The sequence below is a fragment of the Hemicordylus capensis genome, chromosome 3 (assembly GCF_027244095.1).
Source record: "Hemicordylus capensis ecotype Gifberg chromosome 3, rHemCap1.1.pri, whole genome shotgun sequence".
NCBI lineage: Eukaryota > Metazoa > Chordata > Lepidosauria > Squamata > Cordylidae > Hemicordylus > Hemicordylus capensis.
In genome coordinates, this window is record NC_069659.1 from 287,718,586 (window position 1) to 287,744,402 (window position 25,817).

General features: G+C 45.9%; 1 protein-coding gene and 1 long non-coding RNA gene across 6 annotated transcripts in view; one reads left to right on the forward strand and one right to left on the reverse strand.

Moving 5' to 3' along the window:
• Positions 1-1,379: 1,379 nt before the first annotated feature.
• LOC128350924 (uncharacterized) lies at positions 1,380-25,810 on the reverse strand. 2 transcript variants are annotated; one of them, XR_008319513.1, is made up of 4 exons: positions 25,672-25,810; positions 16,947-17,098; positions 4,069-4,198; positions 1,380-2,734 (listed from the first exon to the last, which is right to left on the reverse strand). It is a non-coding gene; the product is annotated as an uncharacterized LOC128350924 (long non-coding RNA). The 2 variants fall into 2 exon arrangements; XR_008319512.1 differs by lacking the exon at positions 1,380-2,734 and having other exon boundaries at positions 3,735-4,198.
• Positions 15,920-25,817, forward strand: part of R3HCC1L (R3H domain and coiled-coil containing 1 like) — a 50,540-nt gene continuing 40,642 nt past the window's right edge. For 2 of the 4 annotated variants that reach the window (XM_053309813.1, XM_053309823.1), the window contains exons 1-2: positions 15,920-16,003; positions 16,779-16,886. In XM_053309813.1, coding sequence (XP_053165788.1) covers positions 15,943-16,003; positions 16,779-16,886 — 169 coding nt within the window. In that variant the 5' untranslated portion in view covers positions 15,920-15,942. Of the gene's footprint in view, positions 16,004-16,778; positions 16,887-25,490; positions 25,703-25,817 lie in introns of those variants that run through there. The other 2 variants (XM_053309815.1, XM_053309818.1) reach the window with 2 other exon arrangements.

The window sequence follows — 25,817 nt, forward strand, 5'->3', positions numbered from 1 at the left end:
AGCCACAGGGACTTTTGGTGACACAGACCTTTGCGCTCCATTTCTAGGAGAAGGAAGCTTGGATGGCTGCAGTGTACAATGCCTAGAGTTTGGCACTGCCCAGAGAACACGCTCATTTCAATCCATGCAGTAGTAGAAAGATGTTCCTTATCAGTGTGCACCGGCTTCTGCTGGGAGGGGCTGTGGTGTCAGGTATCCATCCATTTGGAGCCCAAATACTCCTGATAGACAATGATTGGAACGGATTAATCAGCAAGATCCATTTGGTGCTAATCAATCTTTCATGAGGCTCAGTGGTGGAGGGAGAAGCCGGGTAGTTTCCCTCCCTGCTGCTCACATGCCTCCTGGCTGTGCCACTCTCCAAAGGTTTCTGTAAGTTGTATGCAGCTTATGTCGTGCATTCCTGCTCTAAGTGCCACAAGCAAAGCCAGCATTGAGAACCAGAGTAGTGTAGTGGTTACAGTGTTGGACTAGGACTGGGGAGACCCAAGTTCAAATCCCATGAAATCCATGAAACTCACTGGGTGACTCTGGGCACTTATCTACTGGGACACTTATCTCTTAGCCTAACCTATCTCATAGGATTGTTGTGAGGATAAGAATAACTGTGTACACAACTCTGGGCTCCTTGGAGGAAGAGAGGGATATACATGTAAAAATCAATCAATCAATCAATCAATCTCCATGTCAGGGCAGGCTATTGCTGTCAAGTAAAAAGGGGGATTTGGAATCTGCTTTACATTGGAACACAGGAAGCTGCCTTATACAGAATCAGACTGTTGGTCCATCTCACTCAATATTGTCTACACTGACTGGCAGCAGCTCTCCAAGGTTTAAGCAAGGAGTCTCTCCCAGTCCTTCCTGGAGTGAACCTGAGATGCTCTTCCACTGAGCTATGGCCTCATCCCCTAAGGAAAATACCTTACAGCGCTCACACTTGTAATCACCCACCATGTGATTGCAATCAAACCAAGGCAGACCCTGCTTAGCCAAGGCAAGGGGACCACTCATGTTTGCTACTGCAAGCCCAGCTCCCCCCGCTTGCTTTGGAAGGGCAGTCTCAGCTTTCTCTCTTGATAGCATCTTCCTTCCAACTTGCCAAGGTAGCTTTCCAAGTGTCCCCTCCAGTTTGCAAATGTTCCTGAATACCGCATGCAGTTGCCAGAGATGCTCCCATCATCCCTGGTCTCTCCAGCATGTTTCTTTGCCCACCAAAAGGCAAGAAGACAGGAGGAAGCCGTTGCTGCATCTAGGCATGAGGTGCCATTTATGCTAAGTGCCAGCTGGGGCACAGCATGGCAGCACACGTGTCATATTTGGAAGGCCAATTTTGGAAGGGCGGTATAAAAATTGAATAAACAAACAAACAAACAAATTAATAAATTAAATATCAAACCTTTTATTTTGAATCAGCTACTGAACTACTGTTTAAAATTACCCTCTGAAACAGGGAGCTAAAATATACTGATGAATCTGAATCAGAACTGTCAGCAGATTTTGAGCGGTGCAGCTCTCTGCTTGGTCTGCCTCACACAGTCTCCTCCAGGCACACTTTCACGGGGATTGTGGCTCTTTTCGTGTGCTGGACAGTTCTCTGATCCTGGCTGCTGTCTCTCGTCGAGGCCAGCCCAACCCAGCCATGCAAGGGAGCTGCTTGGAGCCATGGAGCTAGAAGAACCCGGAGCTGCAGCTCCTCCGCACATCTTTTTAGATTGTTTCCACACAGCTGCTGCTCCCATCTGCCCATGTGCCAGGAGCTCTGGGGTTAACCCTTTCTGCAGCAAGGTCAGAGGCACAATTTGAATTGGCTCAGCAGCATCACGTCTGCGTTCCGCCAAGAAGCTCTGGGGACGGACTTGCCGTGTTGTTACTTGGAGACGCTGACAGTGAGCCTTGCTCACAAATTCTGCTCGAGCTCCACCAGTTGGTACCAAGCCCAGGAGCCCCCAAAGGCAGTGCACTGTTAGAGAGGAATGGGGAGCTCAGCGCGGAGGTGATCACTTGAACTAGCCGGGGGATGCGTACCTCTTTACGCTGACAATGAATCACACATCTCTGCAAGAAGAGGAAACGTTCTGTGGCCTCCAGGAAAGTGCAGGAATGAATGCTTGTGCAGGCATGCTGCCTTCCCAGTCCCTAGCATTAGGAGAAAGAAGGGAAACTAGGCCACCCTAGCCTGTCAGTGGAATGTGCACACTCCAAGCTGCTCTAAACCTCTTACCTTGGCTCACCTATTCCTTTCCTTTACATTGTTGCCTTCCCACCCTTTTCAGTGCAGATTGTAATTGCCTTGGGGCAGGGATTCATTGTTATGTGGCCAGTGTAGTGTAGTGGTTAGAGTGTTGGACTAGGACTGGGGAGACCCAAGTTCAAAGCCCCATTCAGCCATGAAACGCACGGGTTACTCTTGGCCAGTCACTTATCTCTTAACCTAACTAACCTCACAGGGTTGTTGTGGGGATAAACATAACCGTGTACACTGCTCTGGGCTCCTTGGAGGAAGACTAGAATATAAGAACATAAATGCAAGTGCCATGGACATTTATGTAATAATAAGTACAACAGCAACAACAAAACTCCAATATATGGGTTATAACAAATCTTTGGGATAGGGAGGGGAGACTCAACAACCTGATTTGGGATCTTTGCTCACAATCTGCCATCATCTTTCACCCCTCTCTGCTGTACGTTGGCTTGCTTTGCTATGACTACATCAAACTTGTAGCTGGTATATCTGTTAAAAGAAAAGGCCTCCTTTTAAATAGATGCAGAATGTTGAATTCAGCTCCAGGATTTGGGATATTTGGAGGGAAAGGTCTGAGCTCTAGTTTGGAATTTATACCCACAGAAGCAGCTGATTGGGTCTGGCCACAGCACTGGAGTCCTTCTTTAAGATTGTCTGTTAAATTGGACCTCTTGTGTATAACTGTCTATGATGTCTGCTGCTCCCATTTTCTCTGCTGGGAGGTGAGGTAAGTGGATCCATATCCTGACTGTATCTTGGAGGCAGGGATGTATGTGTGCTGTGCTTCCTCAGGAGTAGTGCAGAACAAACACAGAATTCAGCTTTCTAAGAATCTCATATTTGATTTGGTGAAAAGGAGGAGAGCGAGACATATGTAGGCCTAAGCTTATCTATTACTTAGACCTATTTATATTTTGTTTGCAAAATGAAAATTAAATTGAAAGCATTTAAAAGGACTAAGGATTCCCCTATTCTGCTCCCAGAAAATGAATATTCGGTTCTCAAAACAATAGTGGCAACCAATGCAATTGATTCAATATCCTGGAAATCAATGAAGCAGGTTGTCCATGACTAACAAGTCCCATTAATTTCCGTAGAACCTAAACAGGACTACCTTAGTCTGAATATTGCCCAGTGTATGAAAATATGCTTGTTTTGCCGAAAGATGATCAGTTTAAGGTGCTGCCACATGTGGAATCCTTTTGATGTGGAGTACTGTGCTTGCTGGAAGAGCAGCATTGGCAAAAAAAGGTCAACGGAGGGGTATATGAGTACAAACAACATGGTTAGAGACTGAGAGGAGGACAGGACAGAGGGGGAGCTTGTACATTTTAACGTCTTATCTTCACAGCTATGAAAGCTAGGACTATAACAAAAAAGAAAAAGAAAAAGCTATGATTGTCAGGGATCCAAACTCTGTGTAAGGGACTAGATATCACATAAAACTGCACAAGCACAATTGCAGATGATGAAAACAGTTTGAGTCCTGTGGCATCTTAAAGGCTATCACATTTATTGTGGCATGAGTTTTTGCAGGAAACTCATTATATGCAACACTGCAGATGATGAACAGCCCTCTTTATTGAGTGCCTGATCTTGGTCTAAAAATCGCAGGCTGCAGTTTCCAGTGTGAAATTGCTGCCATTGCTCTGACACTTTTGCCTTCTCCTGAATAGGGTGCAAAGAGGGGCTATTCACATCAGGCACAGAGACAATGGCTGAAAATGAGCTCCCTTATGACTCGTTGGCACAAAACTAAGTCCTGCCAATGGAGATCCCCACCCACTCACCTCAAACATTTATTTATTTAGAACGTGGCTTACCAGGCTCTTCAGTCAACAAGATTCTCAGAGCAGCATACATTGGATCAAAATATAAATATCAGCAGCAATACAAAACAATAAGACAAAAGAATAAAATAACAGAACAAAGACATTCCAGCACAGCATACACCTAAAAGGAAAAAAGAAAGATTGTGCCGTCAAGTCGGTGTTGACTCCTAGCGATCACAGTCCATGTGATTTTCTTGGTAGAATACAGGAGTGGTTTACCAGGGCCTTCTCCCATGCAGTATGAAATGATGCCTTTCAGCACCTCCCTATGTCGCTGCTGTCCAATATAGGTGACTACAAATATATTTACTAGGCACAGTCTGGGAAGCACACCGGCGGGATGTGAACTAACAGCCTCTTGCACTCTAGGCAAGCTGCTTCTCCGCTGCGCCCCCACAGATGATATACACCTAAAAGGCCTGAAAGGCCTGGGTAAATAAAAAAGGACTTCATCAGGCACAAAAATAAAGCAGAGACAGTGCCAGGTGAGCCGCCCCGTAAAAGAGATTTCCAAAGAAGGGGTGCCATAACTAAAAAGCTTCTTTCCAGTCACTGCCTGTCTCACCTCCAATAGCAGGGAGATATTGGAGGTAATTTTTACTTGGCATGTTTGTGCGGGAAAGGACTCTCCTATATAGAGAGCTTTGGACCTGAATGTGGGGAGTTGTCTTCAGACATTACAACAAGCAGGGGCACTGATCAGAATCCTTGGGAGTGCTCTCAGAAGCCCTGAGGCTGTACTGATGTGCTCAGAAGCTCCCTCTGCCCCACTGCCCACGGTTACAGCATTTGTCTCCAGAGACAAAAATGTTGTACTCATGGATAGATCCTTCCTGTTCTGCTAGTGTTCTGATCATGGGAAGAATCTGTCCAGGAGTACAATGTTTGTCTTTGCAGAAAAATGCTTTAAACAAATGGACGGTGGGGGGTGGGGCGAGGGTGGAGCTTCTGAGCATGTCAGCAGCGGTGGGGTTTCAGAGCACGCTTTTGCGAATGCACAGTGTCCGCATTTTTATAACACCGGAACAGGGCTCTAGTGTCCCATATTTCAATAGCTACTTGAATTTCAAAAGCGGATCCAATTTTTCTGGAACATGATTTGCTGCATGGAACATAACCACCGTTTCAGGACTAATTCTGTACAATTGACAACACAGCTCCAGACCGTTCCTTGTTTTGGAAAATTTTGATCTGGATATTTTCTCGTGGCTGAACCTTCTCCACGAAGAGGGGCTCCAGTTGCATTATGGGGCGATGGCTGGACATGAAAGGCCTTCTCAAATGGCACCGCAAGACTCTGACAGCTCCATTCTCTCTGTTGCTCACCCTTTCACTCACCAGGTCCCTGTGGTCTTTCCAGCTGCAGTTATAGATCAACAGACAACAAGGGGATAGAGACTGCAAACAGTGCCAGAAGCCAAAACAAGGCTGAATCAAACACCATGTGCTGCACATAGGGCCTTCTGTACTATGTTGAAGCCATCAGTATAGAGGCACAGTAGAATTTCCAGATGCCAGCCCTAGTCATGGGCAAGCTTAAGGAGTCCTGTATTTTACTAAGGCTCAAGGGACTCACACAGCACTGAGAAAAGTGGAGCTGCCAGTTTTAGACTCTTAGAGATCTCTTAAACTTTTAAGGCAACTATTTTTCACATACTTTATGGATGCAAGTACCATTGAAACCAATGGATGTTACTTCTGAGTGTTTTAGGACCAGTGCTGCACAAAAGGTAAAGTTCTCCCACTACCAGCAGCAGCAGCAGCAGCAGCAGCAGCAGCAGTAGCAGCAGCTTTTCCCAACAGTGCAAATCAACGATGGGGAAAGCAACACTTAAAAGCACAGGAGCCCTCTCACCATGTGGACCTGGAGTGTAGGCAACGCTATTTCCTCTTGCTATCTTGTTCAGAGGTAAGCTGAGGAAGGAATGCATAAGCACCATGGACAGCTCCTAGTGCAGAAAGTCAGCACCTTGGCTAGAGCCAAGCGGGGTCCTAGGGGGCTGGGTAATGCAGCACTACCAAAATGTTGCTCTAGTGGTGTCCTGAAGGAGACAGCTGGTTTTTATGGGTGCTGCCCAGGCAGAGGAAACTGGCGCTGCCTCTTCTCCAGGGAAGGCTCTGTGTCTACCTTGCTTGATTTCTTAGGCATTGGTTTTGGTGACACGGTGGTGGCAGTCCTACTACTACTACTACTACTATTACTACTACTATTATGTTGTTGTTGTTGTTGTTGTTTACACAGTCAGACAGGTGCTATTGACAGGTATTATTATTATTATTATTACTATTATTATTGACAGGTGTTATTGTTATTGTTATTATTTTACATTTATATCCCACTCTTCCTCCAAGGAGTCTAGAGCGGTGTACTACATACTTAAGTTTCTCCTCACAACAACCCTGTGAAGTAGGCTAGGCTGAGAGAGAAGTGACTAGCCCAGAGTCACCCAGCTAGTTTCATGGCTGAATAGGGATTTGAACTTGGGTCTCCCCGGTCCTAGTCCAGCACTCTAACCACTACACCACGCTGGCTCTCTGGTGGGACCTCAGTCACTTTCACTGAATCAGTGGATGAAGGCACAGCTGTATCTTTAGGTTGTGGTGGAGCTGCTGGCTCAGGTCCCCCTGGTTCTTCTCATGTGTGCATGTGTGTGTGCGTGGGTGTGGGGGGGGGCGGTGTCCCAGTGGCCCAAGGTTATCTAGGGACTGAGTAATTGGTTTTAACCATCCTATGCAATTGGGGAGGTCATGACACTCCCCTGCACCCTCCTTTAGACTATGTTTGCAACAGGACAGGAGATACTGTTATGGGACATAATTAGCTCTGTAAATTCAATGAATGTTTTCTTCAGCATCTGGTGAGGGTAGGTGCAGGGTTGAAACTCCCTCCCCTCCCCTCCCTTCCCCTGCCCTCCCCTCCCCTCCCCACCCCTGCCCTGCCCTCCCCTGCCCTCCCCTCCCCTCCCCACCCCACCCCTTCCCTGCCCTCCCCTTCCCTGCCCTGCAATGCCTGACAGGGCATTTCCATAAAGCCAGCCCTTCTGTCTGAATGTTAGAGAGCATCATGCAGCTCCGCCTGAGCACAAAAAAGGGGTTAGTGAGAGATTTGTGGTGTCATCCTGCCCTGGAGTGGTCATTTAGAAATTCTCATTCTGACTCCAGTCCTATGTACTATTTGCTGCCTGGATGCTGATTCATGCTGAACTTTTCCTGGGATCCCACAGAGGCAAAGCAGTGCTGGTTGAATGAGCTTGCATCAGGAATGGGAGAATCTGTTCAGAGAGGGACAAGGGCTTGTAAATGGGGAGGCACAGCAGAGACTCACTGGAGCTACTGTTGCTTTCGTCCCCAGCTGCTCAGTGCTCTGGATGCTGAGGTGGGTGGCAGCGGGGCGGTGGGGGGGCGGGAGACGGTCTGCCTTAGGAACTTGGTTACAATCTGATACTCTGCTGCTGCTATGGAAACAGCTGCTAAAGCCAGAGAAGTGTCCATGGTTGGACTGACAGGAGGTCCTGAGGTACAGGCTGAATTGCTCAGGTTTACCGGGGTCTTCAGGAGCTCTGTTCTGTATTAACCCGGACATTCCTGCAATGCTCCCAGTGGTCTTGCATAGCAACAGGAAGAGATTTGTTCCCCAGGGAACTTTAAGCCTCCCATCCCTGAAGGGCTCTCGGAAAGGTCATTCTTAGAGTAGCCCACCCCAACTGAAGCTATTCCCAGATATCCCCACCCCCAACACACCGACCATCAAGCCATTAACCTCTCTAGGATTGGTTTCATTAGCCACCTGGAGATTGATGCAGATTCCTAGGCCAGTTCTGTAGGGCTGGCAACTCTCGCCACTCTGATTCTAGAGATTTCGTGGTGAATCCTCCACCCAAGTCGTCCGCAATAGGCATGCCTCATGCTGAATCCAGAGTCCTCACCTGCCTTATGAGAGGGTCCCTAGCTCAGAGGTAGTGAATGCAGAGGGTCCCAGATGCAGTGTTTGACATTGCCAAGTAGGTCTGGGAAAGAAAAACCCACATCTGGAAACCTGGGAAGCCCCTGCCAGTCAGCATATCCTGTAGCATAGACGCCACTGAACTTTGAGGGACACATTTCCCCCAGTATCTGGGGGCCTCCTGAGAGGGCTCCTAGCTCTCCCAGACACCCAAGTCAGTGCTTGCCAGCTGGGAAGAGGACGACAGGTGGGTGTGTCCATGTTCTTAGGCTGGCCACACCCTTTGTGCCAGCATGCCAACACAGAAGGCATGACCTGCATCAGAGCATGGGCACACTGCCTGTTGCCCTCTTCTCGTGAGTAAGAGAGAGAAAGGAAGCAGCCAACTGGCAAACAAAGCAGTTGCCAGCTGGGAGAGGGTGATATGTCTGTGCCCTGATGCCCAAACAGGTAAGTGGCAGCAGCAGAGAATGAAGGCAGCGGGAAGGGGGGGCACCTCCAACCTTCTGATGCCCCTGAATATATATAATACTGGCCTAGACAGACCAATGGTCCAGCTTGGTATAAGACAGCTTTATAGTACCATATTTATATTTCAGGGAGAGGTCTAGATCAGTGGTAGAGCATCTGCTTGGCATGTAGAAGGCCCCAAGTTCAACCCTTGGCATCCCCTGGTATGGCTGGGGAAGATCCCTGTCTGACATTCAGGAGAGTTGCTATCAGTCAGTGAAGACAATCCTGACCTAGATGGACCAATGGTCTGGTTTCATATAAAGCAGCTTCATATATTTAATCACAGCCCCATGGACTGTTTATGGGACTGTGGTAGCATTTCAGAGCAGAGCTGACCTTACTACTTGGAAGCTTAGAAGAAACTCCCTAGTGCAGAAACATATGATAGACACTAGCCACAGCCACTGGAAGGATGCTATGCTGTGGGTGGGTAGGGCCAATTGCTCTCCCCTTGCTAAATAAGAGGATGACCACTTTAAAAAGGTGCCTCTTTGCTCCCATTTGAAGGGACCAATACCTTTGCTGCAACAGCAAATGAAAGGGTCTCCCAGTCCCACCTTTGTGCAAAGGGCTTCTGTTACTGGGCAGGGGGCCCAACCTCTTAAGAGTGGCTATCCCATACAATGTGGTCCTGATGATTCTGTCTTCAGACATGAAGATGCCAGTAGGAGCTTCCTCCAGGATAAACGCATTGGTGCAGATGGCCCCTGATCTGGATTGGGACTGCAGCAGAGGCAAGAGGTAAAGCCCCTCTCTGTACTGCTGTCTCTCTTGATCCACACCTGCTGTTTTGGTTTAGAAACAAGCCGGGGAAGCTCAACTTGCATGTTTAAAGTAACATGCAGTTTGACCACTGGACTTGATTTGAATGTGGTGCCAGCATGTAAGAAATGTTGTATGTACATGTAGTACCAGTGTAGCATTTCTTGTAACTGGCATCTCATTCAGGCCAGGCACTCAATCTCTATGTGTGCATCATTAGCACATCAACAAAGTAGCCACCTGGGTCACAAATCTCTGGCATGTGAATGATGCACGCAGATGCGAGGCAACTGTTTAAAGACGATGCTGGCTGCAATGGAATGTTGAATGGGGGCGTTTTTCTTTTATAACTGGTGTCTCATTTAAACTGAGCTTCACTGAGAAAAAGAGCTGCAAACCATCTTTTGGCCACCAGAAGGTACCGTGTGCATCAGGGTAGCCAGAGGGCTGGGAGCCTTTTTAGGAGGAGGGTATCCCAAGTAGGTGGAGCAAGACATACCTACACTTGCTGTGTCTTGTGCAAGGCCTGGGCTCCCTGCCACTCCCTTCGCCTCCTGATGCCATAAATCATTTTCTAATTTATAACATGAATAATTGATTTTGCCGTGGCAGCCTCGGTGATAAATCTCCTGTGCACACATGCATAAGAAAATAATAATAATCTGACGGTGGAATGACCGGGGCTCCCTCTATTGATTACTTGTGTGGAGGGTCACTTCCCCACGATTCATGCTCTCACTCTTCCTGCTGTGGCGCCAGCAAACGCATGGGGAATTTGCGCGGGGTGAGAGCTCTTTCTAGGCCAGGAATGGCTGCCAATGGGATGTGCTCTGTAAGGGCTCAAGAAGCTTTGCTGGATTCCCTAGTCATAGCCGTGGTGGAACCGTGGTAAGGACCAGATTTGTACTGAGGGTGGAGGGCAATTGCACTTTTCCATATCTGTTTACCTGCTAGTCTATCTTGAGAAGTGTCAGACTTTGAGGATGGATCTGTCCTGGCTTTAGAAGGTTACAAGAACAGTATTTTCTCTGGCTTAATTTTGTGTGCTTAATTAAAAGGGCAGAGGCCTGGGTCTCATCCTGCCTGGAAAGGTCTGCCTGAGAGCTCATTTGGTGGCAGACCAGGACCGGGCTTTCTCTGTGGCTGCCGTGGGGCTTTGGAATATGCTCCCTGCTGAAATAAGAGCATCTTCTTCTCTGTTTGTTTTCAGGAAGAACCTCAAGACTCTCCTGTTCTCTCAGGCTTTTAATTAGAATTAATTTTAATAATTTGTTTTAATAACTGTTTTATGCTATTGTTTTTATTCTGCTTTGTGGATTTTAATCTGTGACATTTATATTGTTTTTACATTTCATACAGTGCCTAGAGTCGTATATATTAGGCGGTATAAAAATATGATAAACAAACAAATAAATAAAATAATAAAATACATCTGAAGCCGGGTCTCACGATCAGTGAGGAAGGTAAGCGGAGAGAGCGGGGCGAGCAGACGAGCAGGGCGGGAGCCCTGGGCGGCTGGATCAGCTGCCCACAGGTCTGCCGGCTCCGTGACGGAGCCAGCGGGGCCTGGGAGGATCGGGGGCCGCGTGGCCCTCGGAAGCTCCCCTAGCCTGATTTCGGCTGATCGTGGGAATAGCCTCCTGCTCTATCCTCAGATCCTAAACCTAGGAGGGGGGGCATTGTAGTTACCCATGTGTGATGGAAAGGTACTCTGCACATGACCAGTGACACTTTTTAAAATTACGTCAAATGTTCTTGGGCTAGCCCGTGGTACTGAAAATGGGAACCAGGGCATAACCCTGCTGAACCTTGACTCTGATTAATTCCTGCATTGCACCAAATCATATTCTTCTCTTAGCAGTGGCTAAGAGTGGAGTGCGCCATAGGAAAGTTCTGGTCAGCAATTTCTCTCTCCATTCCCCAGTAGTCACAGCAAGGGCTTGCTAGCCAATTGCAGCTGTGTGGTATGTTACTTCCCCCTCATTCCCCCAGCGTTCATCCGCCTATGCTGGTTTTACAGATATTGCACCCTTAAACCAGTTAACAGATGGAATGTCCAATTTCCCAGGCAGGTTTTCTTCCCTCTTCCACCAATCCATGCTGTGCTTTAAAGCACCCCCCCCCCCCCCGCACACACACACTCCAACCCCACCCCACTGTAGGGATTTGGCATTTGCTGCGGTCACATCTTTTTGGTCTGGCCCTCAGTTTCAATCAATTTGTTGATCTATTCAAGTCTTTGTGCCAGAGACATTCCCACGGGTGGATTCTCTGACTACATGGCACAAGCCCCACTTCCCTCCCCATCCAGCTCAGTGCCCACTCCTGCCCCACAGCACCCTTGCTACCCAGCCCTAGCAAGTTGCAGCAATGCCAGTTCAACCCCGCCGGAAGCTAATAAAGCCAAGCAGTAACGGAGTGGATCCATATGCCTTTAATATGCAACATTAAAAGGTAATGGGAAAATCAATCCCAGCAACAGCAGGGTTCCCTCAGCAGCAAGTGCAACACAGGAACCAGCAGTATTTGTTTGGCACTGCCGTGGGAGCCAGAGGTGTCAGGTGCTGCATGCCTTTTGCTGTGCCAGAAGCTGGATGTTCATGTAGCACCAGCTCCCATTTTAAAGTGAAGGTTCGTACACACCGAAGAAAGACTCAGACGCTGACAGTTCTATGTAACATACAATTCTCTCTCTCTCTTGAATAACTCTAGAACCAGGGGTCATCCCATGAAACCGATCGCCATGAAATTTAGGACCAGAAACAGTAAGTACTTTTTCACATAACACATAATTAACTCATGGAATTATCTGCCACAAGATGTGGTGACAGCCACCAGCTTGGATGGCTTGAAGAAGGGCTTGGATAAATTCATGGAGGACAGGTCTATCAATGGCTACTAGTCTGTAAATACCAGTTGCAGGGGAGCAACAGCAGGAGAGAAGGCATGCCCTCAGCTTTTGCCTGTGGGCTTCTCAGAGGCATCTAGTGGGCTACTGTGTGAAACAGGATGCTGGACTAGGTAGGCCCTGGGCTTGATCCAGCAGGGCTGTTCTTATGTTCTTATGTTAACATCCCATTAACTCTCACTCTCTGCATCGTGCGGTCTCAATGTGAGCCCAATGCCCAGGATTTCTGGGGTAGCCCAACAGGTGTTTCTATTATTTTGGATGCAACGTTGGCCACTGCCAAAGGTAGAGTACTGGGCTATCTTATCCCAGCCTGGCAGCTACCTTATAAACCCAATAGAGGCACAAAAGCTCAAAGGGCAACCTCCAAATTCCTCCTGTGTAGGACCTGCAGTTATGGGTGCCTGCAGTTGACAATGTTTATTTATTTTATTGAGTATATGTGTATACCACTCCAAATGTATGTCTCTGGGCGGTTTACAGCAAATAACAAACAAAATAAGTGTATGGGGTGAAAGTGATCCATCAGTTCTGTGCTGGTGACAACTTACTTCCCAGAAACTCCAAATGGCAGGACTCGCTTTCACTGGAGAGAGTACTGTGCTTGTTTTTAGGTTAGAAGATGCATGCTTTGCATACAGAAGGTCCCAGGTTCACTCCTTGGCACCTCCCGGTAGGCCTGTGAAAGACTCCTACCTAAAACCTTGGAGAGCCACTGCCGCTGCCAGTCATACTCAGCTAGATGGATCAATGGTCTGACTTGGTAGTATAAGGCAGCTTCCTATATTCCTATTTAAGATGTGGACACAAAAGCAGATGACATATCATTCTGGCTGTGACCAGCTGGTAAGGGGTGGTGATGGCCATGATGGCTGTGGGCTGCAGGAGTCTCAGTAGAGCCTCACAGAGGTGCCAGCGGCACCTACCCCAAACAGTGCAGAATTCCTTTGATCAGCAGTGGTGGGAGCCAGGAGCAGGCATGGATTTGGGGCAGCAATTTGATACTTGTGAAGGTGGTTGATGGCTGTGTGTATGTTTATGTGTATGCATGCCTGCCTCAGCCTGCACTCTGGCGTGCATGTGCTAATGCAAGGTTGAGTTATTAAGAGCTGAAGAAGCATTCATATCCCAGGAGTGAAGGGCAGGAGTTATCGCTGTTATTACATCCTCTCTGTGCTAGAGAAATGGATGCTTATCACTTTCATCAGTAAAACTTCCCTGCTTAGCAAATTAAACACAACACAGAACAGCACACAGGCTGGTATTACCTGTGCTAGCTCCTGCCAGAATGAGAGGCATGGCACTCGACGCTTACAGCTGAGGGCCCTGTGTGAACAATGTCATGCGTGCAATAGATTCTAATGTGAAGGGGTCCCAGATTGGCACCTCAAAAGAAGCTGCCCAAGGTCTCATAAAAGACTCTGCCTTTCTTGCTCTACCTAATAATTTGCTCCAGAGCAGCCTGTCCCTCCCAGAGAGAATTAATTCTGATGGTTTGGAAACACCTCCTCCTCCTCTCTATGTACACACACACACACACACACACACCCTGGCATTCACGTCCAAGCAAGCTTTAATTATGCACAACATGGCACCAAGTGGGGACCATGTTCTCAGAAGTCGTGGCTCTGCTTGTGCCAGAGTGCAGGCAGGCAAGCAGGAATAGATTCAGGGCAAATTGTTTGGGAAAGAGCCCTGGAGTAAGGTGAGGGGAGGTGAAGGGATAAGGTGTGGCTGCAGGAAAGCATGTAGTGATGCTGGGTGCGTGCTGTGTGCTCAAGGCTGTGATAACTGCTCTTTCATTACCTGAGAGACAGATTAATCAAAGAATAATTAACTTTTACTGCCTGAAGGGAAACTAATACACAGGCATCTTTTGCTCAGTGGGTTCCTAGACTTGAGTGATCCAGTCCAGGAGGGAATCTGTGGATATTGGAGTGCTGCATGTTGTTGCAGATGTTCTCAGTCTTTTTCATATGGGCACAGCTGGGTCCCCAGAGGGGACACAACAGCTGGCACAGCTGTCTTAATGAGGATTGCTGCCTTGGGGTGGGGGGATACATTGCTCAATCGTATATTTTAAATCACTTAAAATAAATGCATGTTTTTTAAAAAAATCTTCTGGCATATCATTAAGGTTTAATAGTAACAAAAAGGTTCCCCACCCCCAAGTGCAAAGTAAGCCAGGTTAAAAAAAAACCAAACCCAGTAAAACAGTAAACCTAGCTTTATTCTGCATGATGAATCCTGACATATCTGATTGGCATATGTGTTGTTCTCAGGGGCGTAGCTATAATTGAGCGAAAGGGTTCAAAGAACACGGGCCCCCAGCTCCTGAGGGCCCTCCAGTTCCATCCCTCCCTATTTTCTTCATTGTCTCCCTCACTCTAGGGGGCCACCAGAGAGAGGGATGAACACAGGCCCCCTCTCCCCTAGCTACGCCCCTGGTTGTTCTGCAGATGGGGAAACAACAGGTAGGTGGACTGATTGATTAAGAAGATATCCAGCAGCTGCAGCTTTCAAGCATGCATAACTGCATGTGTGCTTTTCACACATTATCAAGCACATGTTCTGTACATGGGCTTTACTGTATCCATGTGGGGGAAATGTCATGTGTGAAACATATTTGTGTATTCATGGGAGGAGAGCTGGTCTTGTGGTAGCAAGCATGAATTATCCCCTTTGCTAAGCAGGATCCACTCTGGTTTGCATTTGAATGGGAGACTACACGTGTAAGCACTGTAAGAAATTTTCCTTACGGGATGGGGCCACTCTGGGAAGAGCACCTGCATGCTTGCATGCATGCTTGCATGCAGAAGGTCTAACATCCCCCCCCCCCCCCGCCGGCATCTCCAAGATAGGACTGAAAGAGACTCCTGTCTGCAACCTTGGAGAAGCTGCTGTCGGTCTGGGTAGGCAATACTGAATGAGATGGACCAATGGTCTGACTTGGTACTGTATAAGGCAGCTTCCTATGTTCCTATAAGGCACTTTCCTATGCATGCAAGGATAATTCTTGCAGACCTAGTGTGCTTGAGAGTAAAATAGGACTCTTGATGCACATGTCAGTATAAGTAGAGTTTATTTATGTAGGGTGACAGGACTTTCTGGGGTCCTGGATACTGTCAGAGTCGGACATCTCCATGTAGCAGCAGCCTTTGCTGCTACATCCACAGTCACCATTTCTTTCTCATTCCCTCTCTTCTGTCTCTGATCTGGTCTCTTCAGTACATTCTTACTGAAGCTGAGGAGGTTCACTTTTTTGGGAGGTCCATTTTGAACCAACTGTGCAAAAGCGAAGTCCACACAGAGCCCTTGCCAAGGAAGGGAGACTCGGCTGGGCCCACTTTACTTGCTTTGGACCAAGGAGCTGAACCCAACCTGGACCCACAAACTGGTTCAGAGAGTTTCTTTCAGTGAACCGGAATTGAACCTGAATCTAAAATGGCAAAGTTGACTTGAACCTGAATGGAACCACTCAACAAAAAAAGTGGTAACCAGTTCAGAATAAATGATTCAATAAATTGGCACTGAGAAATTCTTTTTCAAGGAGTGACAAGGGCGCCGCTCTGCTCCAGCTATAAATGAAAGAAATTATATTTGCCAGCAAATTATCTGAAAAGAAACAGAGGAAGACCAATAGAGGTTGTTCAGTAGGGCCTAGGCCTGATAATCAAGTAGAAACTGCCCATTCATAGACTGTTGTTTTTGTCCAGCAGCCACCAGGCCTCATTAGACTATGAGGCTGCAGGGGTCTGAAAGCTTCTTTTATTATTTCCTTACCATTCATCCTAAGCAGGGTAAGCTACTAAAGTTTTCCTTTTTGTTACCTTAGGGTAGAGTTCTAGTTGAGAGGGGAGATGGATATTTAGACAGAGCCCCAATGAGTTGGGAGGAGGGGAGATGGATATGAACACCTGATTAATAATCATTTTGTTGAGGCCTTCCCTAGGTCTGCCATCCCTTTAGGCTGGGCCTAAAGCTTTTTCTCCTCTGGGCACTCACTAAGACTTGATGATTAGAGGGTTCTTCCTTCCCAGACATATGGAAAACTCAATGCATATTTTCTGCTTGATTATTTCTATTTAGGTTTGCAGGCAAATTAAGATTTATTTATTTTTTTAACCCAGAAGAACGATGGAACAATTATCATGTTATGTTGCTCTACTGCAATTATAGGATAGGGGGTATAAAAACATTAATGTAAATTATTTTCTTACAAATCTATCCTGTTATCTATTTTATTTGTGTTAAAAATCAATTTTAAAATTCAACAATGAGCAGCTTAAAATAATTTTTTTCCAGGTTAATAGTTATCATTGAACTCGTTTTGTAGATTTACAGTTCAGGCCAAACAGTTTCATATCATGAAATGTATCCTAAACCAATTCAAAACTGGTTTGAGAGTTTTAACTGTTTAACACACCATTTTTAAAGACAGTGTCTGAGCTGGAACTGAAACAAAGAATTAAAAAATGCTGTTGAACCTGAATTGGAATTGAAACCAATGTTTTAATGGCCCTGTTCCTTGCTTTGAACCCTTCTTAATTTGGACATAAAATGAACACGCTGTAGCAACAAAATGGAAGGCAGGAACAAGAAAGGAAAAAGCTCAAGCAGAGAAACTGTTGGAACAGAGCAACTGCTGCAACTCCTTTTATGCACCCTCTTCCATTACCCCAGGTCAGTTCAGCCCCGCTGCTGCCTAAAGCTAACATAAGCAAGCTTCCAACTGCACTATACCTTCATCACTGGCTTGAGTGGCCTCTCTGAGCTGCAAGCTGTCTTCAAAGAGATGGAACCCTCCAAACTTTGTTTCAGATCTATATTCCATCTTCAAACACACATCTCATGTCCAATTATAATGAATTAATTTATTGATGACAGGGAAGGTACTTGAAAAGGAAAAGAGAGAAACATAGTAAGATGAAGAGCAATATGAAATAAAAGTTTAGTCCTTGTTGTCTATATTATTTCAAGTATACTGATGTGATAATGCTCTTATGGCAGGCAAGGTTATGGGGATGGAGGAGGCCTGGGATGTCCCATGATGTAGATGCCCACCTTGTATCTGTTCCAGATGTGGGAATAGGGCTGGCATTAGCACAAGGATTCCTTGGGCTGCTTATGAGGGCCCTGAGGGCCCCCACTGCTGATGGCCACCCTGGCCTAGGAAGGACTGGCCCAGCCAGCAACTGAGAGAGACTGTAGAGTTCCACCCTATTTTAAGGAGACATAAATTTGGGGAGCCCTAGACACTCAAACTCCTGGGATGGAGTCTTTTCTTGGAGCCCCCTCAAATATCAGCTTTTCACCAAATCTTTGTTCCAGCTCTAGCCAAGCAAACACATGGCTGGATGAAACAGGCAGTTCACCTTCTCTTCGTTATTAGGGGCTAATTCCTGGCCGGTTTTCAAATGACAAAATGCATGTGTGATGCATGCACATTGACATGCACAGATTTCCCTGTATTAAGCACCGAAGCAGCAATCAGGAAAGACTCGGATGCTTCTGGGTTTTTAATGCAAGGCAATCTAGTTTCCAGATTGCTTCTAGAGGGATAGCTATGTTAGTCTGCTGCAACAAAAACAAGAGCCTTGTGGTACCTTAAAGAGGAACATATTTATTTAAAGAAAGACATATTTAGCTTTTTCCCCCTTCAGTTTTTTGGACTAGAGCCCACTTCATATGAAGTAAACATGTTAGCCTTTAAAGTGTCACAAGACTCTTTTGTTGTTCTAGCCATTTAAATGTGCATGAGCCACTCACAGTTGAGTGCTTGTAATATTTTAGGAAAGGCAAATAAAAGAAGGTGCTCTCCCTTTCCCATTTTGAACTGTTAACTGAATCTGACTAGAGTTGGATGACTTACTATGCACTATCTTGACAGTGGTCTAGGAGTGGCATCCAGACAAAGCACCCAGTCAGCATTATTCCTTCTGTCAACATAAAGAGTGTTGCGCTAATGCAAGAGATCCCTGCATAAGCCAAAGGATCCATCTATCAATGGAAGGAGCGACATTGATGGAATGTTTAGTCTGGATGCTGCCCCAGATTTTTAACTCCTGAGATTTCATAATTGGGCTTGGTGTGTTGCATAATTCAGGGCTTGACAAACCCCAGGCATCAGGGGACAATGGCATCTAGAAATTTAACTGTAGCACCTGGACTAGGATATCTATCTATCTATCTATCTATCTATCTATCTATCTATCTATCTATCTATCTATCTATCGGTCTATCTATCGATCTATCACATGTCTATATCAGGCGGTATAGACAGCTCTAGGTGGTGTTCAAAGTAGAGTTATTTAATTGATTGATTGACTGGTTAAGTGCCGTCAAGTTGGTGTCGACTCTTAGCGACCACATAGATAGATTCTCTCCAGGATGATCTGTCTTTAACTTGACCTTTAAGAACATAAGAACAGCCCTGCTGGATCAGGCCCCAAACCCATCTAGTCCAGCATCCTGTTTCACACAGTGGCCCACCAGATGCCACTGGAAGCCTACAGGCAGGAGTTGAGGGCATGCCCGCTCTTCTGCTGTTACTCCCCTGCAACTGGTACTCAAAGGCATCCTGCCTTTGAGGCTGGAGGTGGCCTATAGCCCTCCGACTAGTAGCCATTGATCAACCTCTCCTCCATGAAGTTATCCAAACCCCTCTTAAAGCCATCCAGGTTGTTGGCTATCAGAGAATTCCACAAGTTGATTATGTGTTGTGTGAAAAAGTACCTCAGTTTGTTGGTTCTAAACTTCCTGGCAATCAATTTCATGGGATGACCCCTGGTTCTAGTTTAACCTTTAAGGTCTCTCAGTGGTGCATTCATTGTTGTATTAATCGAGTCCATCCACCTTGCTGCTGGTCGTCCTCTTCTCTTTCCTTCAACTTTCCCCAGCATTATAGACTTCTCAAGGGAGCAGAGGAAACCATTGTCCAAACGATTCTAATCTTTGTAGGCATAGACAATTCACGGCATCTAAATATCCTTTTCAAGGCCTTCATTGCAACCCTACCAAGCGCTAGTCTGTGATGTATTTCTTGACTGATGGATCCTTTACTGTTGATGGTCGACCCTAAAAAGGCAGAAGCTACCTACCACTTCAGTATCTTTATTATCAATTCTGACACTGGTTGCTGTACCCGTTGTCATTAGTTTAGTCTTCTTTACATTTACTCATAGTCCCATTTTTTCATTGTGCTCATTGACTTTCATCACTAGAGCTTGCAGATCATCCGCATGCTCAGCTATCATATGTGTTATCAGCATAGTGCAGGTTATTTATATATCTTCCTCCAACTTTAAAACCACACTCATCTTCTTCCAATCCAGCTTCTCTCAGTATATGTTCAGCATATAAGTTGAATAAATAAAGAGAAAGTATAAAGCCTTGTCTTACTCCTTTGCCGATCTGGAACCAGTCTGTTTCACCATGTTCCGTCTAGACTGTGGCTTCCTGGCCTGTGTATAGGTTTCTCATGAGAACAATGAGATGTTATGGGACACCCATTTTCCTAAGGATATTCTACAACTTGACATGGTCGACACAATCAAAGGCTTTTCTGTAGTCAATAAAGCACTTATTGACTTCTTTTTGGTATTCTTTGGCTTTCTCAATTATCCAGCGTGTATCAGCAATGATGTCTCTTGTTCCTCGGCCTTTTCTGAAACCAGCTTGAACATCCAGCATTTCCCTTTCCATGTAGGGCTCTAATCTGCATTGGATGATCCTGAGCATTATTTTGCTAGCATGTGAAATTAAGAATATTGTGCGATGGTTTGCGCAATCTCTTAAGTCTCCTTTCTTTGGTATGGGTTTGTAGACTGACCTCTTCCAATCCGTTGGTCACTGTGTAGTTCTCCAGATTTGCCGACAAAGTTTGGTTAGAGGCTTGACTGATTCTTCTTCTGTTGCCTGCCATATTTCTGTAGCTATTCCATCAATTCCTGTAGCCTTCCGAATTGGTAATGACTGGAGTGCTGATCTAACTTCATCTTCCTGTAATAGAGGTTCTTGCAAGTAGGGAATATCTTCTAGAGTATCTTGGATGTTGACGTCCCTGCTGTACAGATTTTCAGTATACTTCCACTTCTGTTTGATCTTCTCTGAATCAGTTACTATCTGTCCTTTGGCATCCTTTAACATACCAATTCGAGGTTGGAACCTCCTTCTGAGTTATTTAATAGGCAGAGTTATTTAACAAAGTCATAGGACCGGGTCTCACGATCCGTGAGACCCGGTTTGTTGCAGTGAATGGGGAGGGCGTCTTGGGTGGCCGGATCAGCCGCCCACACAATTGCTGACTCTGAGATTATAACAAATTAAGGCTTGACTTATCTCGCTTTGCATGTACAGTAATGTGTCTATCTCATATATCAGTTTCACCTTTTAATTTGCATTACTGAAATTAATGAACTTTTGCACGATATTCTAATTTTTCGAGTTTCACCTGTACTGCCTGCATCTGTCAACAATGACCATCATTAAGTCTGGTGATTTTTTCAGGTGACTGCTGTCTGACTCTCCTAAATGTTTGGGCTGGCTCCTAGATCCAAAGAAAGCCTGTCAAAGTCTGGTGTAGTTAAAGAATCTTGAAACATAAGCACTGATGTTTTAGTAAAGTTCAGGTGATCTACCATTTCACACACACACACACACACACACACACACACACACACACACACACACACACACTCTACAGCTTCTCTGCTATTTTTGGCATCAGGGGCAGCAATCTTTGAGTGGAAAAATGCCCCATTGTGATTGGTACTAGACTATAGGTGAAACAGAGCTCCTAAGAGATGGCCCACGTCCACAAATTGTCAGGTATGAGTTAATGATTTTTTTGTTAATGTCACTTTCACAGCTTTCTCTGTTGTATTTGATGACAGACAGTCAATCTCCTTTCTTGGGTAACTGCCTGTCAGATACATTTCTAGAGACACAGGTAAGGACTGGCCCCTGACAATGAATAGAAACCCAGAGATGACACCATAAGACCTAATTATGACACATTAAGCCTATTCACAAGAGCAGCCCAACCCAAACTAGGGCAGCCCAGCCTGAGTTGGGCTGCTCGTGTGCAATGCTCGGATTGAGCCCGATCCGAGTGCTGCCCTCCCGCCCAACCCAACTTTTAACCCTGGCCTTTAGCCAGGGTTAAGGTGTGAGCATGCCATTAACGCTGGCACTGGGGTCATGTGTATGCTCAGGCTGCACGCAGCCTGAACATACACAAGGTTGTTCACATGACCAATACCAAGGTGGGGAGGGTGAGCAGGGGGGAAGGGAGAGTTCAATCTATCTTCCCCCCAGACAATGGCTCAGCTTGTCTTTGGTGCATGAGCCAAGCTTACTGCAGTGTAGGTCTCCGGAGGCCGAGACGTGACATCCCGGCCTCCAAATATCCCACAATGCAATTCATGAGCACTATGAATTGAGGAATACCTTCGTGAGACAGGTGCTCTAGGCACTCGTCTCTGTGTACACTCAGGCCACTTGCTTCAGAGTAGGGTTAGGCAAGTGGGCAGCACCGGGATCTGTGTGGATTCTGGTGCTGCACATGAGCAGCCCAACCAAGGCTGGGCTGCCGTAGCAGCCCATGAGAAGATCAGGGCTTAGGCCTGTTGTAACCTCTAACAATGGTCATCCTGGCCTCTGGATATCCCACAATGCACCGTGCAACAAGGTTAAGTGTGCACCTAGAGTCCCCGATTCATGAGGGCATCCCTAAATGCACCGCACTGCTTGTGTGGTGCATTTAGGGATTCCTGAAGGCCGGGACTCATTTTCTTAGCCTCCAACAGGGAGCAGCATGGATCATGTGGGTGCACAGCAGCACACCGAACAGGGAACTACTGATTGTCTGGGGGGAAGCTAGGTCCATCCTTGCTTCCCCCCCCCCCCACCTGCTCCCCACTCTGGTAATAATCGTATGTATAGCCTTTATTAGATCCATGGTCTACCCCGATCAGTTTTCCCTGGCCTGACAATGCAGCTTACCACAGGACTTAGAGCAAGTTATTTTCCACCCTTTCTTATCGGATAGCCTTTAACTGAAGATGCCAGGGATAGAACCTAGGACTCTGTACATACAAATAATTTGAACTGCCATTGTTAGAGATTATAATAAGTTCAGAACTGGAATCACAGGAAGTATTCATATCAAAGACAGGTTTGAGATCAGTGGCTGCAGGAGCAATAGTGCTATAGGAGTCACACCACTGCTTGATTTGCTGCTCTGAGCCATAAAAAGCTTCTTGAAGAGAAAGAAAGATGCAGACTACATTTCATGTGTGTACATTTAGATGATCCTAGATATGTTAAGCTTTGACACTCAAGGATAAAGATATAAGAGTCAGGATGAGGAACAGACCAAGCAAGATTTTGGCTTTTGTTTTTGTTTTATAAAGAAGGAGGTGTCTGTTGTTGGGGTGTAAGACTCTAGAGAAGATCAGTGCTTAATAAAGCAAAATATATGAGTAAGGTATTAGCAGTCAAGTCTTAGTGGACAAGGTCTCCAATAAAAGGTCTCTTTTGGAATTGCAAAGATCCTAGATTAAAACAGAACCATTTAGACCCAAGGGCAAGTTGACAGGCTATAAGCAGATGACAGCTTCTTTTCTACTCAGGCCCTTTTAGGGTCTGTAAATATGTAATGGGTGGACCAATATTACAATACAGATCTGGCATCCTTAGTACTGTACTTTGTAACTCCTGGAGTTTAATAATTTGATAAGGTTGCAGAACTCTTCTCCCTAAAATCTAAACCAGGCTAGAGAGCTGGATCCTGACAATCCTATAAATCCTTGTTGTGTGTGCCTCCCCAACTGCCATCCACATTGGCTCTAGCTTTTACATGTGCATTTTCAATTCTGTCGGAAGTCTTGTTATCAGCATCAGCCTTCCAGCTTCTGGCAGTTCTCAAGAGATTCTGCTGGTTGGTGCTTCTGTGACATCGGAATGTGGCATTGCCATTCTTCAGTTACACATGAACACGCTCACCAGAATCAGATAAGCAGCTTCAAACAGAGGCATTCATATTGAAAAGAAGTCCAGGGCAGAAATGTCATCTCCGCTTAGCCTGAATACCCAGGGATTTAACAACTCAAATGGGCCAGTCTTTTGATTCCCATCACACAAGGCATCATGAAGCTATCTAGTCCAACCTGCTTCTAAGTGCAGGGCCACCAGCCCTCAGCAGATCAGCCTACAAAATTCAGACTTGAAGATGCTGTCACAACAACAAATAGAAGACTATTCAAGCAAATGAACCAATCCTCCTTTTGCAGAGGAAGGCGACCTCCATTCCAAGACCATTGCCAATTCGACCTGGGAAAAACTCTTGTTTGACCCTAAATGTGATTCTCGGTTAGCCCCCCAAATAATACAAGTATAGCAAAACTCTGTTGCAGAGAAGGGCAAACTCAGTTTGGGCAAATCCAGTGCCAAGGATGCAGGCTCCAAAGGTATGATCTGGGACTACTACTCCCACTCCCATCACATTATTTTTGCCTAACTGGTACTTCTGATATTGATAGCAATAATTCCTGGGTCTTGGGGAGGAAATGTGCTTTACAACGACCCCAAACATGTTGATTTCAGTGGGATTTACTCCTAGGTAAGTGTGTGTATTCTGACTGTGATAGGCTCAGGGATATGATAAATACCCAAACACAATTGTATTGTTTCATTGACCCACAGTAGTGATAGTCAACACAAAGACTAATAAACACAACCTTCTACTTTGTAGTGATATTTTGATTGATTGATTGATTAAGTGCTGTCAAGTTGGTGTCAACTCTTAGTGACCACATAGATAAGAGACTCTCCAGGATGATTTGTCTTCAACTTGATCTTTAAGGTCTCTCATTGGTGCATTTATTGCTGTCGTAATGAAGTCCACCCACCTTGCTGCTGATCCTCCTCTTCTCTTTCCTTCAATTTTCCCCAGCATTATGGACTTCTCAAGGGAGCTGGGTCTTTGCATCATGTGTCCGAAGTATGAGAGTTTGAGCCTGGTCATTTGTGCCTGGAGTGAAAATTCTCCATTGAGTTGTTCTAGGATCCATTTGTTTGTTTTCCTGGCTGTCCATGGTATCCTCAAAAGTCTTCTCCAGCACCAAAGTTCAAAAGCGTCAATACTTTTTCTATCTTGCTTCTTCAAAGTCCAGTTTTCACATCCATAGAGTGTCATGGGGAAAACCATTGTCCGAATGATTTGTAGGTATAAACACGTCACAGCATCTAAATATCCTTTAGTCATAGTTTAAAAGCCCTAAATGGTTTGCGGCCATGGTATCTGCCCTTTCCCCCATATCAGTAATTGGTAGCCTGAGTGCTCTATGTGTTTTTACCACTTTCAACTTAAACTACAGTATAAGTTACAACTTAGATTGCTTATCCTCTGCTTATTGATATAACCATGGTTAGCCAAACTGCATGTGATGTAATTTTGTTTTCTATAAAGAGAAGCGCGGTTAGCCAGTAAAAAAGGTTTCACACACAAGCTCTATAGTCATTTGCTTGCATGATTTTAATGATCCTGATACCTGGATAATGTCAAGTTAGCCAATCATTGATGGTTGTTAATGTTAATATTGTTGTTAATTTCCCATACTGGGGACACCGTTGGCAACCCTAAGCCTGGAGCCCACCAGAACCACAGAGTTCTCTTGTAGGGAGGAAGAAGGGGAAGGAGTTGGGGTTATTAATAATTTCTTTGTTAGTGAAAATAACTGGTTTGTTCTGAGCCATAGGTTCTTCTCATTAGCTGAAAATAAGGGGCAGGTGACATCTTGTAAGGGACAGACAATTTGAGGCTGAAAAAAGGGACGTCCAATCCCTGCCAATAAGGGGCTGTTGGTAATCCTGCTTGATGGACAAGATCGTATAGTGGGGCCTCCTGCGTGTGCTGCTGTTGCGTGTAGTTCGTTTGGCGGCTTTCTCCGCAGAAGCCCCCATCCTTTGAAACTCCCTCCCCTGTGAGATTGGGTCTGCTTCTTTCCTCCTAATCTTTTGGAGGTTGACTAAGATCTGACTTTTACTGCGGCTACTGCTATCTTTATAATGCGTTTGCTCCATAGCCCCGTGAGTTAGGCAGAGATAATGACATTATCCCAGCAGTTTTCTGGCGTCTTTTCCTCAAGTTAAAGAAGAAGACTTGTTGTCTACTGGTGCTTAGGACATGGCATGTTAACGACGCTGGTTTTTAACTGGAGTCTGGACGTGCCCTCTCATTTCTACAAAGCGTGCACGTGAGCACGTGCAAGAGTGCCTTTCTTTCGCTGGTGAGTAACCAGAAACCAGGCCGTGCCCCACACACGTGAGACCCACGGGAGGAAAACTGCTCTCCAGCAGGTCACAGGGAGGTTAGAGGATGACTTGCATGCCTAGGCGTCTTATTCACGCGCTATATGCAGGAGAGACTGTGCAAAGCAAATCGGAACCAGCGGCTTCAACTTACGCGATGTGACTCATACTGGCCACAGAAACAGGTAACGCGCGGAGGGAGGTGAAAAGTTCCTTGGAGACCAGCAACAGGGGAAGTAGGGGAGGAGGACTGAGGGAAGTCAACTCGGATCTCATATTTTTCGCCTCCTCCGACCTCGG